The sequence below is a fragment of the Hipposideros armiger genome, unplaced genomic scaffold, assembly GCF_001890085.2.
Source record: "Hipposideros armiger isolate ML-2016 unplaced genomic scaffold, ASM189008v1 scaffold_244, whole genome shotgun sequence".
NCBI classification, from domain to species: Eukaryota; Metazoa; Chordata; class Mammalia; order Chiroptera; family Hipposideridae; genus Hipposideros; species Hipposideros armiger.
Window position 1 is genome coordinate 1,543,187 of NW_017731594.1, and position 20,222 is coordinate 1,563,408.

The following is a 20,222-nucleotide window of genomic DNA, read 5'->3' on the forward strand; positions in this document are numbered from 1 at the left end:
GAGAGAGAGAGCGAGAGAGAGAGAGAGAGAGGTGGGGGGACTGTTAGCACAGGGAGTCTGGACTCCATCTAAAGTGCTATGGGGAACCACCTACAGCAGCGTTCTCCAAAAGATCACATTTTCCTATTAGAAGTTGTACTCTGACTGCAGTGTGTGAAGCGGAGGGGGCGGGAGGCTCCCCAGTAGGCCTGGGCCAAGACAGAAGAAAATGACAATAGCCATGAATCTGATAACGATGACGACGGTGGTGGTGACCATACTACTAGGAACCAAGGGCTGTTGTAAGTGCTTTACACTTATTAATTCAGTTACTTGCCCCAAGCCCCCTGGGTAAGTACACCATCACCCCCATTTTCCAAGAGAAGATGAGGCATGGAGACTTCAAATGACTTACTTTAAGTCAAACACTTGTTGAAAGGACTAATGAAACAAAAAGACATAAAAACTGCTGAGAAGTCAAATAAGATGTCATCTAAATCATAACTCTTTGATGGCTGTCGTGAGCTTAAAATACCATGAAAGCCACCCATGGCAAGTGTACAAGTCAATAATTTTTAAGTAAATGTACAATTGTGTAATCATCCCCACAATCCAGTTTTTGAACACTCAGTGCTCCCCCAAATTTTCCTTGTACCCATTTGCGGTCAATCCCTTTCCTAGCACTGGCTCCAACCACCGATCCACTTTCTGTCTCTAAATGTTTAGGCAATAACATTTTAAGTCAAACTATATTTAATTATTTCTGGGTTTATTATTTTTCCTTCCCCTGAAGACATGCAAAGTACCTAAGAGCTGCTTGAGGAGAACCAGGCAGCTTTATTTTTAGGTTACACAACTTTCTGCCATACGCTGCTTCTCTCCCACCCCTTTTTCCTCACTGAAAATGACTCGTTCTGCTTTTTGGCATTAGCAGCGTATTTAGGGTCATATTTATAATAGAGTCAAACACATACCAAGTAAGCATGATCTACAGTCAAATACAACTAAATATTTAAATTTGAGATGTTTCTCTGTACACAAAAAATATTTTATTTCAACTAAGTTTTCATTTTTATTTTAAGGGGGGGTCATTCCTAAGGAAAAATTATAATCTCCTTCATAGAAGTAGGAACACTAATACTTGAGTATCTCAAACCCTGCTAATATTTTACCTACATGTTCACAACTATAATAGTGGTACCGCCTAGCAGGTGGACAGAAACAATTTTATTCAAATAGTCATTACATAAGAGAACAGGCAGAACGCACTGGGCTCTTGTGAGACTCAGTTTTGCTACAGTTAAACAAGACGCAAGAATCAGTAACCCTACCCCTTCTTTCCTTCTCCCAAATTTCCACTCTGGCCCGGGCTGTGTGGCGGAGGGGTTCTCTCCAGGCAGCTCCTAAAGCGGTTTGCCAGCCGGGAAGCACTTCAGCACCGCCCCACGCCCAAGGCCTTGCTGTAGCATCTGTAGGGAACTTGTTCCTCTGTGTGGCCTGTGCTTAGCATCCCTGTCCTCACGTCCCCAAAGCCACCCCATCCTGGCTCACCCTCATCACCAAGGCAGTGGATCAGTGTGGGGTTCCCAAGTTCCTCCTTTACTTGGTAGTCCCCTTGAGGGGTGGGGAAGGTTTTGGGCCCTGCCTCCTCAGGCTTGTAGTCTACTTCACACAAGTCCCACTACCACCGTCCACACCACACGTTCCACAGCTGACACTGTCCACATCGCAGCCTCCATTCCCTCAGCTGCGCCAAGTCATACACACAACCTGCCAGCCCCTCTGCTTCCGTCCTTTCCTGTCCAGCCCGGGCCCCAACGTCCAGCACTTCTACCGAAGCCAAGGAAAATCCACCAGCCTGAGCCTAGGTCCCCACAGTGGTCACCCCACTCTGTGTGCCTTTCTGATGAATGGCTCTGGAGCGGTGACTCTCAACCAGGGACAATTCTGCCTCCCAGGGGACATTCATTTGGCAATGTCCAAAGACATTTTGGTTGTCACATCTGGGAAAGGGAGTGCTCCTGGCATCTAGTGGGTAGAAGTCAGGGATGTCACAAAACATTCTACAATGCACAGGCCAGCCCCTACAACCAAGAATTATCTGGCCCAAAATGTCAGTAGAATGTGAATCTATAATAAACTCAAAATGCAAACATTTTTTTAAAGTCAAAATTGCCAAGGTTGAAAGAACCTGTCCTAAAGTACACCCTTCTTTCCATGTGAGCACGGACTTCCTGATGAGTTGACTGTTAAGTTTTTTATCTTAAAAATAGATTCGTGTTTTAAAGAATACACTAAGAGAGACATAAAACAAATGTCCTTCGATCCAGGTATCCACATTTGTACAGGTCTGAACACGGGCTAGGTTTCACCATTTACCTGGTGAAAGTGATCACATGGCAAAGAGAAGGCCAGACTCTCAGAGGAAATGGTGACAAGCCACATTCTCTGCCGTCCCAGGAACCTGATCTTGTGTAAATTGTCCCAAAGGCTGGAGTGAGCTCTTCACACGCCCTGCGCTGTCAGTGCCACTGGCTCCCAACTCAGAGATCAGGATGGACCCACAATCAGAAATCCCAGGCCCTCGCTGCAAAGGATGCTGAAAGTAAGCCTTTGCATTTCTAGTTTCCCTGTGGGTGGTGGACTCTGCTGCCTATCAAATCTTACAAAGAAGAAAAGTTTCCAAGCACAGAAGGGGTGGGGTGGGAGGGACCTAAAAGAATGACAGTGTAATTGTAAGGACTCTGGGTCCTCAAGAAAGCAAAATACACTGATAAGAAGGCAGAAAAGGGCCCAAGTATCATTTATATTTTTGTAGGTTTTAAATGTGTCATACCAAAACTAAAGGCCCCTATTTGGACACCAAAAACAAACTTCACAGTCTGGCCTTGAACTATGCAAAAGGCAGAGGTCCTGGCATCTGGCTCTGGCTAGCAGCTACCAGGTGATTTGAAAACCGGTTATAGAAAAAGACATGTCTAATTGTCACGTGGGTTGCTTTAAGAGGAAATCAGATGCCAGGTGCCATTGGGCTTGGCTGAAACTAAACACAGAGGAGAGCTTACAAATAATTAGTTAGAAGGCAGTGTAAAGCCAAATGCATATAGATTCTCCCAACTCGACTTACTCACTGAGAAAGTGGAAGAAGTAATTAACACTGAAGACAAAGATCTATTTAAAAATATGAGTATATTTATAACTCAGCGCATACCCAGACACTCTGTGGGTGGAAGCATGTACAGACATATGTCTGTGACCACACACATAGGTATCCTTGGTCACATGAGAAGCAATTTAAAAAAAAAAAGACTTATAAAAATGAGACTCAATAAATGACGTCCGAACTGTCAAAGGTAATTCCAAGGTCTTTGATCTCACATTAGAACTATAATAAAGTCTGGCTAGAGTTGTTCTACACAAATAAAATTAATTTTACATTTAGACATTTATAATTTGGGGTCAATGCATTTTTTCGTTTCTTTTAAGCCAGCCGCATGTGTTTGGGCTCTTCTGCTGGGTCTACTCATATTTGTATATCTCCTCATACAATAAGGACAATCTAGGTTTTAGAGTATAGACAGAGGATTGATTTATGCTTGAAACACATGAATCATGGGGAAAGGCAAAATGAACTAGAATTATTCAGAGTGAGACTATAAGGTAGAAGGAAATTGAACTGAGGTCTCCAAATACACAGAGAGAGCCTTAGAAAGGTTCTGAAAGGCTGGTTTTTACTTCTACTAGGAAAAAATTTAGAAAAAATGGGCCTAAATTACAAATAAAGAACATACATGGGGTGGAGGAAGAGAGGCATGGTGATAAGGACAGTTAAGCATAGGAACAAGTAACAGAGCAAAACTGTAGGACTTTATTGGCTGGGGACTTTAAAAACAGGGAATCAGGACTGGCCGAGTGGCTCAGTTGGTTAAGAGTTACCTTAACAGCATGAGCCCTGAGCAACAGGGCCACCAGTTCAATTCCCACATGGGCCAGTGACACTGTGGCCAAGCTGAGCTGCCCCTGAGCTGCCAACAGGTGGCAGGATGGTGTAACAACAAGATTGTTGTTTGATGGTGGACTATGCCCACCCGCAACTAAGACTGAACTCAGCACCTTGAGCTGAGCTGCTGCCTGAATGGCTCAGTAGATAGAGTGTGCGCTCTTAACAACAAGGCTGCTGGGTGGGATGGCGGCTACGTCCACCCGCAACTAAGATTGAACACAGCACCTTGAGCTTAGAGGCCACGAGCTGCTGACAGGCAGCCAGGTGGAGACTGGCGCCCTCCACAACGAAGATTGAAGAACAACAACTTGGCTGGTCCCCCTTCCCAATTCCCCAAATAAATAAGTAAATAAATAAATAAAAATAAAAGTAGGGAATCAATGTAACTAAGATTCAACCTAAGAAAGAATGCACAGGACCATCCTCTGGAAATGTGCTAAGTTCTATTAAAAGTTCCAAAAGAGGACTTACATAAACGAAGAAATACAGGTGTTCCAGGGAAGGGTGACTTAACTTCGCAGTGTCGTCAAATATTTATTTTTGGACTTCATCAGTAAATGCAATTCCAATAAAAATTCCAACAGGATGTTTGAGAAACTCAAATCGATCCTAACATTCATACGGTTAGGGAAACTTTTAAGAACAAGGAAGGAGACTCACCTGACCAGATGCCACGGCATTAGAAGCAGTACGGTCAGGGCACAGGAGCCCACAAAGAGAACACTGAGCTTGATGGACACATATAATAAAGGAGGCATGCCAAATCAGTGGGGAAAGGATATGGTGTTTATAGACAGTATTGGGAAAATTGACAAATAAAATAAAATTGGACCCCTATCATATTCCCACACAAAGGTAGATTCCAGATAGATTAAAAACTTAAACGTGAAAGATAAAACTAAGAAGGTAAGAGGAAAGTGTAAGGGCGAACCTGGGGTGAGACAGAATTTGCTAAACAGCATCCAAAGGGACACTCATTTCGACCACACCAAAAGGAAGAGTTTCTGTCCTGTAAAAGGCATCACAGACAAAGGGCGGCCCTCTACTCGCCCACCGGTCACTTAGTAGCCATCTTGGATATCAGAAGGATCCACTCCAGGGAGTACCCACAATGAAACTCGTCTCTTCATACTTTCTAAATATTAAAAGGCTAGGAAACAACTGTCCCCTTTCTATCCCTTGGGGTCCCATCTCCAGGTTTGTGGACACTCCGCCTCTGAATCGAGTAAAAGAATCTGGGCTTTGAGTAAATCTGCCTGGCTTTGAATTTCTGCTCCCCTCTCACCAACCATGTGACTTCCGGCAAGTGTACTTAAATTCTTTAAGACAAGTTTCCTTATGTGTAAGGTGTAAGGTGGGGATACTCTACCTACCTCACTGGGACGGCGTGAAGATTAAGTTAGTTACTGAATGTAAAAGTCTTCGCAACAGCACATAGGCTAAAGTAAACAGTCAATAAATGTACAGTCTAGAGCAGCGGTTCTCAACCTGTGGGTCGCGACCCCTTTGGGGGGTCGAACGACCCTTTCACAGGGGTCGCCTAAGACCATCGGAAAACAAAAAGATATTTACATGATGATTCATAACAGTAGCAAAATTACAGTTATAGAGTAGCAACGAAAATAATTTTATGGTTGGGGGTCACCACAACATGAGGAACTGTATTAAGGGGTCACGGCATTAGGAAGGTTGAGAACCGCTGGTCTAGGGGAACAGACACAGGCAATTACAACAGAATGACTATTATGGGAGGGGAAACACATGCCAACAGGAGAGCCCATAGCTGGGGTGCTTAACAGTACAAGTCAGCTGGCTTCAGACTGGTCCCTCTTGCTCTCGCATTGCCACAGCTATTCTAAAGGGCACTAAATTCTAAACAGCAGGCAAATGTCATGTGTTGCCATTATTTGTAGCCAAGCGCAAGCAAGGAAACTTGCAAAGTGGGCCTGCTGCCTTGGCGGGTAGGAGGTTTCAGGCGAAAACCAGGGACTGGCAACTGGGGAGGGAAAAAGTCCCAGCCCCAAAGAGCTGGTCCATATTCACTGTCACCCAGCATAAAGCCATCCCTCTGGTCGAGGAGACTGTCACTCCAGGAACTCTAGCGCAGGTTTCTCTAGCATTTAAACTGTTAAACAAGTACCTGGAAATGATCATCTCTCTAGGAAAAAACCCAGAGGAGCAGGTTCCTCACAAACAGCCAAGAAGGAAGTCCCAGAGAACCTTTTCTCACACCATCTTGTTGTGGGCTGAATTGTGTCCGCCCCAAATTCATAGGTTGAACTCTTAACCCCCAGTACCTCAGAATGTGATGTATTTGGGGACTTTCAAGAGGTAATTAAGGTAAAAGGAGACCATTAGAATAGCCCCATTCCACTACGCCTGGTGTCCTTATAAGAAGAGGCAATTTGGACATAGCCAGGTACAGAGGGAAGACCATGTCAGGGCACAGGCAGAAGACGACCAACCTTCTACAAGCCAAGGAGGGAGGCCTCAGAAGGAACCACCTCTGACACCTTGATCTCGGACTTCCAGCCGCCAGAATCATGAGAAATACATTTCGGTTGTTTAAGCCAACCAGTCTGTGGTACTTTGTTACAGCAGCCCTAGGAGACTAACATACCGCTTACCCATAGCAACAACCACTTCGCCTTCTCAGAATGGAGGGTTTTTGGTAGAGATGGTGATTAGTTTCCCTCTCTGTGGAAAAAGCTTCAGGGTTGGAAGAGACTTTTGTGATATGAAAGAAAAGTATCCATTGAAATATAGAACCTTTACCAATACAATCAACCAGTAAAAATACCACAGTTGTTCTGATGAGCACAAATGCTGTATTTGAAATCAGAGGTTACGGGTGGTCTTGCAGCTTTGTCTCTCGCTCATCATCCAGTCTATTTCTATACCTCGTTTCGGTAGATCAATGACAAGAAATTCCTGCATCGCAAAGATCACATAAATGGTTGCAAACGGTAACATTTTGAACAACCATTTTGTAGTCTCGGACGTCTTTCAATAAAAATTACCCAGAAGTTTAAAAAATAGAAGCAACTTTTATTTCAAAGTTGAAACTCTAACAATATCTAACTACTTGTGTTTTTATTATAAATGTTGGAAGCATCAAAACTAACATGATTCAAGATTAAAAGTCAAGGCCAAACCGTCTTGCCTGGCATTTCACTAAATCCAGCTCATGTGTCTGACCACACAGCAACCTCGCATGAAGTTTCACACCCGTGGACATTAACAAAAATTAAACCTGAAAATTAAATTCAGAACAGTTAAAAAAGACAATGCAGAGTTACTAACTTGGGAAGGTGTGTCATGAGCCATCTGGACGTTAACAAAAATGAAACCTGAAAATTAAATTTGGAGCAGTTAAAAAAGACAATGCAGAGTTGCTAACTTGGGAAGGTATGTCATAAGCCGTCTCATCTAGTCCACCTGCTTAAATCCCTTCCAGCTTATAATTATTCATGACTTTCATAAGCAGGCCACCTACGTCACTGAAGAAAATACTAACAAGTACAGGTCTTGAGTCAAAAATACAAAAAAAAAATCAAACAGAAAAAACAAATATTGTTCCTTCGCCTCTTTTATTTCTAAAAGTTGCAACAAATTTTTGGTAGGGAATTGGGACAATGAGCTCTTAACCATACAACTGCAATAGTTACATTTTTGAGTCAATCTTCTGGACTAAACAATAGTGGTCAGTAACCACCTACCGTTACTGCCAGGGTTTGCAAGATACATACACACATGGCAAATAAGACACTGTCTCTATGCTACATAAATAATATAACTTGAGCCAGGTACTGGTGTTTTTAAAAACACAGTAGATGTTCTCCTAATCGATCTCTAGTCAAGAGACCCACAAGACTGCCCCCATTCCCTTCGTAAGACATGCTGAGGGATGTATGCCCATGTGACATGTACTCCCAGCCAGACCGACTGTGCACTTCCACTTTCAAGGGGGCCATCGTGTGCTTGCCCAGGGTCAGCTGTGTCTGTCCCCAGGCTAGTTTATGCCAGTTGTACACATTACTCTGGTCTCCGAAAATGTGACATCAAATGATAAAATAGAAGTGAGCAGAAGTGGAAGTTGTTTCTAAGAAAACTAAGATGAATGTCTGGAAAGCTTCTATAAAAGCAAGTTGTTTAAAGAAACTGCTGTCAAAATAGGTGTGGGAAAGACAATGGTGAAAGACTGAAAAGTCATAAATTTTTAAGTTCCTGCACTCAGACTACTTGGCACATTATCTTTGCTCCACTTTGAAGAAACAAATACACACACACACACACACACACACACGCACACATACACACACACACACACGGACACAATGATATCATTATATATCAGCATACCTATGAAAGATCATACCTAGGGAATTCAATACAAATTGGTTAAGAGAACATCTAGTCTACTATGCAGGCTGGGGTGATGAAAAAAGATACAAATATGTGGAAAAGCATTAGGGAACTCAGGGTAGCTTTTTATCAGCAGTCTTTGAAGTCTAACCGATTGGATAATAACCCAAGCTCCACCACTTAAAAGCTGTGTGACCTGGGGAAAATTACTCAGCTTCCCTGAGCCATCTCCCTTGTATCAGTAAAATGGGGCGAATGATGCTACCCACATGCGAAGCTGCTTGCTCTGGGCCTCAGCTACAGTAATTATCAGTGTTAATGACCATTGGTTTTGTTCTTTGGGCAGCTATTACTGCCATGTGGACATTGAAAATACAACCACCAATAGGTAGGGAGTATTTTGCTGCTTAAAATGAGTCCTTAAATTAAAAATGACTGGGGACCACTTTGTAAAGAACTGACCAGTAAACTGACATAGTGACTGGAAGCTGCAGAGGCTGCCCTTTAAACAAGGAGGGACGGAGCCCTGAGTCTACCGGCAGACGAGTCCAACGCCTAATGCCATCATCAGTACGCTGAGGCTACCAAAATTTTTACTTTTTCCCCATTTTAGAAAAGGGAGACTACAAAAAAAATTTAAGCCAGATAAAATCTGCTTATTGAAAATACATTCTTCACCCAGCTGAGCTCAATCAACAGTGATAGGGAAGGAGGGAAGGGAAGGGCAGGGAAGGGAAGGGAAAAATAGAAAATACATTTGGGAGAAGTTTTTTTTCTAGCAGAGTATTGGATCAGTATTTTAAAAGACAACAATCCATCCGAGACCTCCCACTTTAAAAGACACCACGCTTTAGCCCAAGCCGAGAAAGACAAAGTACTGATTTTACTCTCCAGCTTTTGGGTGAGCAAACAGGATTCAGGTCCCCGGAACACAATACAACCACACCCCAAATGCACGCGGCCTTAAATGTGGCTACGGGAACAACATTCTCTTGGCTGAAGCCCCGCGTTTCAGGAGTTTACAGCGGCCTTTAGGTAAAACAATTGAAGGCCCAGCTTAACGGCTGAATCAGGTAATGGCTGAACCAAAATAGAATTTGCAGGAAACAAAGGCTGATTGGAAACAAACAACCAATCACCAAGCAACGGAGTGAGAGAGCTGTACTCAGTAAAGGAAACCCAGGGGTTCTTTACCCAAGAGTTTGGTAGAAGGACTCAAGACTTTTCTTTATAATAAAAAGTTCACTCTGAGCACAGATCTGTCCAGGGTTCCTATCCCCTGGAACCCAGCGGCTTGGCAGCTGTCAATCAAAACATTCCACTAAAACCTGTAGTCCAGATCAGGTCTCTGTACAGTCACGAGGTACAGGCTCAGGAAGCTTCTGTGGTTTCCAAATATGTGTTGAGGACTACCAGCCTGCAGGTGGCAAGTGGCATTTTCCATGGCATCCCCTGGGTGTTTCGAGCCTAGAAGTCACAGGTGTGGAATTTCCACCCAGCTGTACCTGACTACACACAGACCATGTGTCTATGATGAGCACATCAGATGTTAGCAAAGTGATCATTTTATTTGTTATTGGCAGAGATCGCTGTTAAGAAATTCTAGGATAAAATCTTTTGTAAAGTAGGGAAATTCTGGAATAAAAAGAACACACACCTCGCTGCTATTCTCGACTGGGAGGCACCATGGCTGGGCACCTGGCATGTCCCCGTCTGGACATTTCTCATTATAAGCCTGGGTGGTGGAGCAGCCTGGCTGGCCCCTTGAGTGTTGGGAACTGATTCCAGCTTCCTACTCCTCACTTGCCAGCTGCGTGGGGGGCTGCTGACATCCGCCCCAGTGGCCACCACACTCTTGCCGCCCACACCCCAGCCTCCCCTCCGGACCAGCTCCTTTCCAGCCACCTGACTGGGTCCTGTCCCCTCGGCCTCCCCTGTGCTGAGGTCACTTCCGGAACCAGGCAGGCAGGTATAATAGAAGATCCCGGTGCTGAAACTGTACCTCCTCCCTGGTAACACCCGTCGCCCAGTCAGTGCCCGTGAGTGTGTGTCCTTGAGACCGTGAGCTCTCTGATGACAGGGCAGGGCTTCCCTAAGTCTTCGGCCTCACCAGTTGGTGGGCACAAAGTAATTGTTGGATTGATGTTAAATAAAATTTATGTAAATGTCTTCTGATACAACTAGTTAACAAAAACCTCCCAAATACACCCTTGTTCTACAGATAACTGATATTAAAGAGAAAGTAGCCTTGTCAGACAGCTGGTCTGCACAGGGGACAGGTCACCAGGACTCTTTCTCCATCCACTATGGACCAAAACCCCATCCCCGTCCCAAGCGAGGCAACAGCAGAACGAAGGGACGAGGTCAGCAAGCTGTGTCATGTTGACACAGCACGGAAGCATGCAAGTCAGCCCCGGGATTTCTTAAATGCCTCAGAGCCTGTCTTCTAGAAATCCACCTGATTAATCCCCACAATATCCAAAACACAGGCAAATCTTTCCAGTTTTTACCTCTAAAAGATCCTCTCATCTCCGCCCACTTGTCCATCTGCCCAGCCACTGTGGTTTGTAGTCTTTACAACAGGTCTCTACTCAAGTCCCAGGACCCACCCCCAGGGGACCCCCAGCAACCAGAATAACCTGGTAACATGTAATCCATCAACCTCTGTTTCTAATCCTCTGTGGCTTCCTTCTGCTCTTAAAATAAGAGCCTTGGAGGACCCACCCATCAAACCCTGCCTCTCCCTGCAACCCCAGCCACCTGCCACTCCCAGAACTCGGCTTTCTGTCTGGAACAAGCAGTCTCAGGGCCTTTGCACTTGCTGGTTCCTCTGGTGGAACACTCTTTTCCCCAACGTTTTCCATGTATGGCTCCTTCTCATCCAGCAGCTTTCAGCTGAGGCCTTCCCTGACCCGCATCTGCCTCATCAGGCTTCTCTTCAACTCGCCTCCGTCCTCTCCAACACGACCCACTATCCGTAATTATTTATCTACGTACTGATTGCTCATCTGCCCGCCCACCATGGAAGCTCCCTGACAGCAGGGGCTGTGACTGGTCCTCCACTTTACTACCAGAGCGTGACACAGAACCTGGTACCTAGTGACAGCTCAAAAAATATCTGTTGAATGAATGAGTAAATAATAAAGGCATGAATCAGGAGAATCAGTACTGTTGAACCCCCAAAACCAGGTCCCAATGGGCCCAGATTTCTTAAAGACAGAAGCAACACCCTCCCCTTGGGTGAAGTGAGCCCTGCGTCACGCCCACGTCAGGATGTCCCTTCATGCACACTGTCTTCACCTATTAATCCACAGCGGTCTTTTTACTGACCACCTTTCTCTCTGGAAATGACCCAGGGCGACTTGGCTCAGAAAACTAGAACTCCACCCTGGACTGGAGCCAAGGTCACAGACTCACATTTGAGGGGCTGGGTGGAGGGGCCCTGACGGCCCCTGCAGTGCTCTATCTCTGGCCATAAGCCTGGTTCTTCAGAGGAACAAAAACAGGAAGGGAGCAGAGGCCTCCAGGGTCCTGCCACTGTCCCAGGAGTGTAGGTGAACCCTGTCCAATCTAAGACCCAAGACAGGGAGTAAACAGCAGGTGGGTCAGGGCTCAGAGTTTGGGGAAAGACACCTCCACTCCCTGCTCTGAACTCAGACAAATGACTAGCTTCAAACCCTGACTCCGACATCTACATTTCTAAAGGTCACGCGATGCTTTGTAGTCTGAGCCTCGGTTTCCATAGCTGTCAAGATGGATATCACAATTACTGCTTTAAGGGGATGGCTGGGTACTTTGCCTCCAGATGTTATGTCTGGCTGCATCGATCCACCCTTCGATCTCCCAGGATGAACCCCATATGGAAAAAATACAACCAGGTATCAATCACACTCAGTGACTTTCCCCCAGAAAATGTGGGTTTCCCAGACCGTTTTAAGGCTGAGCCATACAAATTGATTCACATTTTTTTAACTCTGTTATTAAGAAGGCCAAGCTGACTCCTGAATTTAACGGATGTATATCCACAGCAGCCATTCAATCCGTCTTTTTCAAGGAATGAATCAAACAACAACATGAGTTGTGTCTGTATTGATCCTAGTGATCGAGTCTGATAAACTAAAACTGTTTTTCACAATCGGTGCATGTCGCCAGGCACTAATTCACGTCATCCTTTGATATAGCAGACAGACATGTGGCAAGAAAACAGATTTAGACATTATAAGGCTCAGGACTTTGATATGCATGTTCACTAAGGATGGAGGCCAAGGGGAAATTGTATAAGTGGAGTATTAAACATCCTTATTTCTTTTGGAGATTATCTGTCAGTTCCCCAGGGTTTATACTTTCAGAAACCAAAAGGGCTTTTCAAAGTAGAACAACTCCTCAGTGGAAAAAAAAGAAAGAAAGAAAGAAAATTAAACAATTTTCATTCCATATGCTGGCTGTCACCAAATTTTGCAAGGCTAGTTAGCAGAAGCATTCCTCTTTTAGTCTTGCCCCATCAATACTAAACAAGGAAAAACATTGCCTAACACAAATTTGGCAAAGGAATCTGAGGAAACCTGTCAGTTCTGTGTCACATCATCCCTGAAGGCTCCTGGTGACTGTATGATTATCTGTCCTACCTCAGCCTTCGCATGCAAAACATGGTTTCTTGTAGCTCACACATGCTTGTCGCCCAAAGCATCTCAGGACAAGAAAGGACTCTAACCCGCAGAGTCCCACAGGTGCCTTTAGTCAAGGAAAATACACCGACTAAAGCGAACCCGCAGAAAAGAAAATGAAGAGCTAGCTATTCCCGTTGCAAAAGACGTGCCCTAGAGTCTTTCTTTTATTTATTTATTTTTTTTATTAACTACATTTAACAGATGGAAAAACTGAGACTTGGAGAGGTTGAGGAATTTCATCAATTTAACACAGAAGAGGTGGAGCCAAGGGATTGGATTTAATTGTAAATCCTCTACAATGGATTTAATTTAAGAAAATGTGACTAGCACACAATTTGGCAAGTGGCCTTGACTAGGCAGTGTGAGATGCCTGACTAAGGGGCGGGATAAATGTGATGTGCTCACAAAGTATAGCGCGTGTGCAGAGAGTTCAGGTCTTAAGTCAGAAGGTCTGGATCCTAGTCCTAGCTGAGTCATTAATGAGCTGTGGGACCTAGGCAAGTCATTTAACTTCTTTGATTCTAGTTTCTTTACCCAGAGATGGAGAATTATTGATAAAAGTGAGCCGTACCTACTTCCCAGGGTTACTGGCGGAATGAAATGAATGTGAAAGCTGTTGCAAAATATGAAGGCATATCCAGAAGTCAGGTAACGCTTGTATGCACACACGTATGAAAATAAGAGCTGCCCAGAAAATTACCAGCATCCATTCTTGCTCAAACTCAATGTATTTCCTCTTACTAAGAAGGGAATCCATTGGGATGCGAGACATTTCTGTGAATCAGGATGAGTACACAGCTCTTGTAGAATGTGCACTGCTGTTTTGGGACATGCGACCCACTCTGTCACAGCCAGCTGTGTTTTGGTGCCCTAGGACAGTCACACAGGCCCTAGGACAGTCACACAGGCCTATTACTTCATGTTTACCAGACATGGACAAGGTGCTAGGAGTCCCCAGAACACTAAACAAATTGTGAACTGGCAAAAGGAACTACCAACCTACAGGACAACAGATGTGGCCAAGTGTGACAAATGTGATGGGGATAGAGGTCACCTTCCCAGTTACTTCCAGGTGCTCCCTTCTACACCCTACTGGGTTTCGGTAAGCTCTTCTAGCACTCTCGCCTGAGGCCAGCTATTAAATGTCTTCAACAAATCATTCCTCTAGGAAATCCAAAGAAGAAACATCAGGACCAATCCGAACTCCACACCGGACAAGAGTTGCCAGCGCTCCCCTTTCATGCCCCTGCCTGCCACGGGCCATGCTGCAGAGTGCACTCACTCTGAGGCCGGCAGCGTCCTGCTCTCTCTCTCTCCCATTTTCACATTCATCTGTTCTAGAAGCTGAATAAGCCCCTCTACCTGACTGGCAAGAACATCATATGGTTGAATAACTACAGGGATGGTCAAAACAATCCAAAAAAAAAAAAATCCAAAAAAACCCAGTACCTAGAAAGCTCTGATGGATTCACGGACTGTGCCAGAAAAGCCAGTACTGGGGAAGGCACTGCACAGAGCACAGGGAGAGCTGACTGCCTGACAGAAAGGACAATGGGGCTCAAACTGTAGTGTAATCAGAACCACCCGGAGCGGGTGAGAAAACCCAGAAACCCAGGGTTTCTGCGTCAGTCGCCGATGCCGGTGCTGGTCCAGAGACCACATTTGAAGCATCCCTGTCACAGTAAACAGGCCAGAGCTGCCCAGTCTGTCATTTTCACTGGGGCAACTTCAGATCCCGATGCAACCCCTCCATGCCGCACCAAGTGAACCTTAAGGAAAGTCATGATGGGAATTAAGCAGCTACCTCTCCCCTCCTCCCCTGCCTTCCCCCATACATACACCCACGCTGCTATGGATGAAGAGAACAATTATCACTCCAATCCTGATGAATACCTCCCAGGGCTGAGTCCAGTTCTCACCTGTGCACATGATTCTGCAAAAGGAGTGCGTTATGGTGCAAAACGGAGGAGAGGGCAGTGCTGGAAGAGTGCTCAGGGGCTCCCCAGGTCCAGTTTTCTGAGCTGGACACTGTCCCTCAATCCTCAGTGACAAGACATGCCCCTGGGATGGTGCCAGTCAAACACTGTGACCTGGTTTTCTCTTCACCCACTTATCTTAATACTCTGCCACCTGTACTGTGATTCCCGGTGCCCCCATCACCACCACCTCACTTTATGTCACCAAACTGCTACCCGTCCAGCCTTGCCAACAGCCCAGTACAAAGAAAGCAGCAAGTGGCGAGAAGCAGCCTCCACCTCTGGAGGGTGGTAGGGCAAAGCCCCTCAATATCAGGATCAGAGGGGACCGTTAAAAATCCCCCTTTCCTTCCCAACGCTGATTACATTATACAAAACACCATTTAACTAACAGCAGCAGTGACCGCTACAATATCATTTTGTTTTATGGGGGGCAAGTGGGGGGTAGCGGAAGTTCCTACAGAGAGCAGTGTTGTGACTAATGTAAACACTGTGATCAGAGCCTATCCTACAAGTCTCTTCTCCTGTGGTTCGAATGGGAAACTCTGGCCAGTGTTCACCACACACCAGCTTGACCTTTTCTGGCTATGGGACAGAAGAGGTTACACACATTTGGAGCTGCAATTGTGGGCCTGAAAACCAACTTCGGGCTAAATAAGGAAAAAGAATGAAGAGTGATTCATTCACAGCATATGGGTAAATATACAGCGTATGTATTTGCAAATACCTGATCTTTAAGATGATTTTGTGCATACAAAGAGGCATATTGGTGAAACGAATGTGATTTTCCCACTCATTAAGACAAAAAAAATCCTATTAGCTCTTTCTCACATGCAAAACTGTGCAACAGTTCCCAGGCTCCGGGGGCCTTAGGTGGTGTAGACCCATGAAGTCTTGTGAGTCAAACAACATTCTCCAAAGCAGTAACGCCAACACAATCTCCACTTGTCCCCCAATTATGAATCAATCTCAGGTATACCACATTCAATATATGGGCCACAAGCCCAGGCAGCTGTATTTGGAAAATTCTGGAGAAGGTGAGCTCAGCTGCAGGTGACAATACTGGCTGGGGCCTCAGAACACAGATTAAATACTCTTGCCCTCTCCCTAGCCCTCAAAAAGTCCACTCATTTGCATGCACAGATGAGGCCACGCAAGAGCTGCCTTCATACCCAATACCCTCGGTGGTTCCTGCTCTCACCTGTTTTCCAGGAGCGTCATGCACACCACCTCTCGTACTCCTGGGTTGTTGGCCTTCTCCACAGAACAGCCCTGCAAGTTCCAGGTGGCCAACCTCAGCACAGGCCGCCCATCTCGCGTGCCTCCAAACGCCTCCACTGAAGGTCGAGTGGAGATAATCTGCGTGGGCCCCCCTGGTGGCAGATCCAGGTCCTCACTCTGCAGGCTCAACGAAGTGGGGCTGGGGTGAGGCTTGGCGGTGAAGGTCAGGCCCCCGTTGGTGTGGGTGGACGGGGGCCTGGACCTCTCAGCAAACACCTGGTGCCGTATCCTGTCCAGGAAGGCGGCATTGATGCCGCCCATCCTCACCAGGTCCTCGACACTGCGAAAGGGCCCATGTTCACGGCGATAGTCCACGATGCTGACAGCCATCTTCTCCGTGAGGCCTCGGATGCTCATGAGCTGAGCTGGGGTGGCCGTGTTGATGTTGACCCGCGGGGTGAGAGGCACTGTGGTGGTGGACAGGTGGTGAGGCTGCTGCTCGGCCAGGAGGTCCCGCCGCAGGGAGCTGGGAGAGTGCTGCGCCGAGCTGCCCTTGCTACTCACGCATATCTCGAATTTGACCTGCTCCAGCTTGGTGGCACCCACGCCACTGACAAGTGCCAGGTCCTCCACCTTCTTGAAGCCACCGATGTACTCGCGGTACTCCACGATGCTGCGTGCCACCGCACGCGTCACCCCAGGTAGGGTCATCAGCTCCTCCTCCGTGGCAGTGTTAATGTTCAGCCGCTCCTGGTTCACCAGGATGTTGCTGAAGTTGCAGGCCGCGCTGAATTTGCGGCTATGGGACAGGTCTGAGGGGTCCCGGGGAATGGAGCGGTGACAGCCCAGGGTGCTCCCCATGACCAGCCAGGCTCAGGGCCCAGGAAGGCCTCACTACTGCAGTAGAACTCTGGCTAGGGAGGAGAAGCCCAGTAGACCTTACAGGCACAAAAGAAGGGAAGGTGCAGGATTTGGGGGATGAACTGGTTACCACAAACACTAGATCGCCATGCCCAGACGGTCCGAAAGTACCTTTCACTTGGCCACCTGGAAAACACATGAATAAACACACAAAACAACTGAATCAGTTAATCAGTTTGCATTAGCTGGAGTTCTTAACCAGTAGTCCTGAGCTAGTGGCTGTCCATGAACCCCAACGCACAATGAGACTGGCCCATGTGGATTTTCCTCTAGAGAGGTCCGGGTTTTATTACATTTGGGGTCCAAAAAGGCTATAAAGTCGCTTCTCTTGGAGAGAGACCTATTCCAGCAGCCCACACCTCTGGTTCCTGCCGGAATTCCGTCCTCACTAGTGCCGGCACCGAGGTGTTTCTCGACCCCCACCAGACCCGCCGCTGTTCCCCGCGCCCCACCTTTCGGCCGCTACTCCGTTCCGGGACGTCCTTCTTCCACCTGCGGCTCCGAAGCCGGAGCCAAGCCCGGGACAGCGCTGGGCCCCTGCCCCCAGCCCTGGTGCCAGCGCGGGCGCAGGTCAGGGGCCGGGCCACGGGATTCCTCCCTCGCCGCCTCGGGCCACGCGTCCCGGCTTTTTCTGCGGGAGAAACTCTCAGAGTCGCTCTCCCAGAGCCGGCAGGAGCGGCGAGGCTGCCGGGCGGCGGCACCCGCGGCGAAATCCGACCGAGCTGCGCCGAGTCTTGCGGCTGCACCGGGACCTGCGGCGTCGCGGCGGCTGCGTTGATCCAGGCAAAAGGTCCTGCGCTCGGACTCGGACGTGGGCTCCGCCAGAACCGCATCCAGTGCCCAGCACCAGCCCTGCGGCTCCCGCTCGCACTCGGTGTCAAAGCCAAAGTCCTGGCGGCGCAGCCCGCGCCTCCGCCCGCGCCACGGCCACGCCTCCTCCCGCCCCGCAACTCCTCCCCGGGACTCCCGAGGGCACGTGGGGGCGGGGCCAGAGCGCCAGGCGGAGGCCGAGAGAGCGGAACCCGAGAGTGCGGGGGCGGGGCCCTGGAGTGGGAGAGGAGGGGCTCTGAGGGCGAGGGCGGAGCCCGCGAGCACGGAGGCGGGGCCACGGAGCGCGGGGGGCGGGCCCGAGCGCTTGGGGGTGGAGATGGAAGACCGGAGCTCGGAGGCGGAGCTATGGCTGGAGGGGGCGGTCCTTAGGAGCTCGGAGGAGGGATTTAGGGACTGAGGGGGGCGGGGCCGACGCCCAGGCGGCGGCGGCTGGCTACATGTGGACTGTCCTCACGTCCTCTGGTCCTGAGCCGGGATTGCTACCTAGCACCCAGGGCTGGTTGGAGGCTCATTAGTCTCGCCCGAGGCAAGACCTGCCCCGCTGCCTTTTGGCGGGCCGAGCCCCAAAGCGAAGAGGGGAACTCAGGGACGTGGACACTACCCGACCGCCAGCTGGGCCAAGGCACTCATTGGATGGGAGGCACCCCTGAGGGTCAGGGGCCTCGCTCAGTTCTGCAGTCAAGTCTGAGAACCTTCGAAACTGGACTGAGATCTTTTTAACTTCTGCCATCCACTTTCGGCCTCCTCTTTTGTTCCACTAGAGCATTACCTTTGCACTGCTCACACAGAGATGTCCTCAAACTATGCTAGTAAACTATACTATGCTGCTAGGAGAGGGCACACACCGCCCCTTAGAGATGTGTTCACATAAGTCACTTATAGGGTTGCTCATTTGCACATTTAGCACTCTGAGTAAATATGGATACGTTTCTTTAAGTGTTAAATCTAGTCATTAAGAAGAAAGGAAATGCTAGTTGGAAATGGAAGCTGCTTCCCAAAATTCAAAAGTTTTTGGATCATGCCACTAAATGACAATTTAGTTAAAGATTATAGAGCCTGCGACATTACAATACATACATGGAGCTAGAGTATTGAATTAAACAAACCATGTGGTGATACCATTAAGTACTTTGACCCACGGCATTTAGTGTCCCCTGAAGTTTCATCCCTAGCCAATGTGACCAGTGACTAGTTCCAGGGTTAGGTCAGCAAAAAAACAGTAGCTCTCTGGGAAGGCAGAAGGTACTTCAGATGTGAAATGAGAGGCAGCCAAAGCTTTGGCAAAATGCTACCAAAAAAATGCCTTTTTGAGGCACGGTCCCCTACTGGGCATACTAGTCAGGACTCTTAATTGCAAGTGGCAGAAATCCAAGTCAAAGTAGCTTAAACAAAAATGGGGAAATTTCAGATTCTTGTGCAGAAAAGTTAAACAGTAGCTCTTACCTCAAGCATGGCTGCATCCAGCTCAAATGATGTCGTGAGGACCTGACCCCCTCCATCAATCCCTTCCACTTGACCTCCCACCCCAGTATCACATTACATTGTGCCCCTCCCTTTCTCCTGAAATCCTTTTGGAGTAAGAAAAAAAACTGTGTTTAAGAAAAACAGAAAAATCCCTTTTAGGAGAGAGAAAACTCTTTGTGGAGCAGAATGCCTAGCTGGGCATTTGTGGCAGTGGATGGATAGCCTGGGGGTATGGCAAGTTGAATTAGAAATAAGAGCAACCACATATTGTCCAAACCAGGACATTTTGGAGGGTAAGAAGGTCACTATTAACTTCACTGGCACAACAGGTATAATCGGGTCTTACTCCCTGTAAACCTAAGCATATGTTTCCCCTTGGTAGAAATGAAGCCAACGGGTACCTAAACTGCTGTGCATTAAAACAAACAAAGCCCCATAAAATGGCTAAATTTAAAATGACTGAACATTTGTCGAGGATGTGGAGCAATTAAAACTCTCATTCATTGCTGGTGGGGAGTATAAGATGTTACAAACACTTTGGAAATCAGCTTAGCAGTTTCTTAAAAAGTTAAACATATATTCACCATATGACCCAACCATTCCATTCCTACCGATTTACCAAAGAGAAATGAAACTTGAAGAGTCGCACATGGATGTTCCTAGGAGCTTTCTTTGCTATAACCAAAATCCAGAAACAACCCATATCCACCAGTAGAGAGAGAATGGACAAATTGTGATATATCCATACAATGGAATGCAACTCAGCAATAAAGACACACCATTAATACACACAAT

At 47.2% G+C, this 20,222-nt stretch overlaps 1 protein-coding gene across 1 annotated transcript in view; it reads right to left on the reverse strand.

Annotated features, from left to right (window-relative positions):
• The window catches only part of LOC109389809 (endonuclease/exonuclease/phosphatase family domain-containing protein 1), a 37,884-nt gene extending 19,840 nt beyond the window's left edge, over positions 1–18,044 (reverse strand). The window contains exons 1-2 of the mRNA XM_019655693.1: positions 17,585–18,044; positions 16,192–17,258 (exon numbers count right to left, since the gene is read on the reverse strand). Of these exons, the coding sequence (XP_019511238.1) occupies positions 16,192–17,072 (881 nt within the window). The 5' untranslated portion in view covers positions 17,073–17,258; positions 17,585–18,044. The remainder of the gene's footprint in view (positions 1–16,191; positions 17,259–17,584) is intronic.
• Between the last annotated feature and the right edge of the window lie 2,178 nt (positions 18,045–20,222).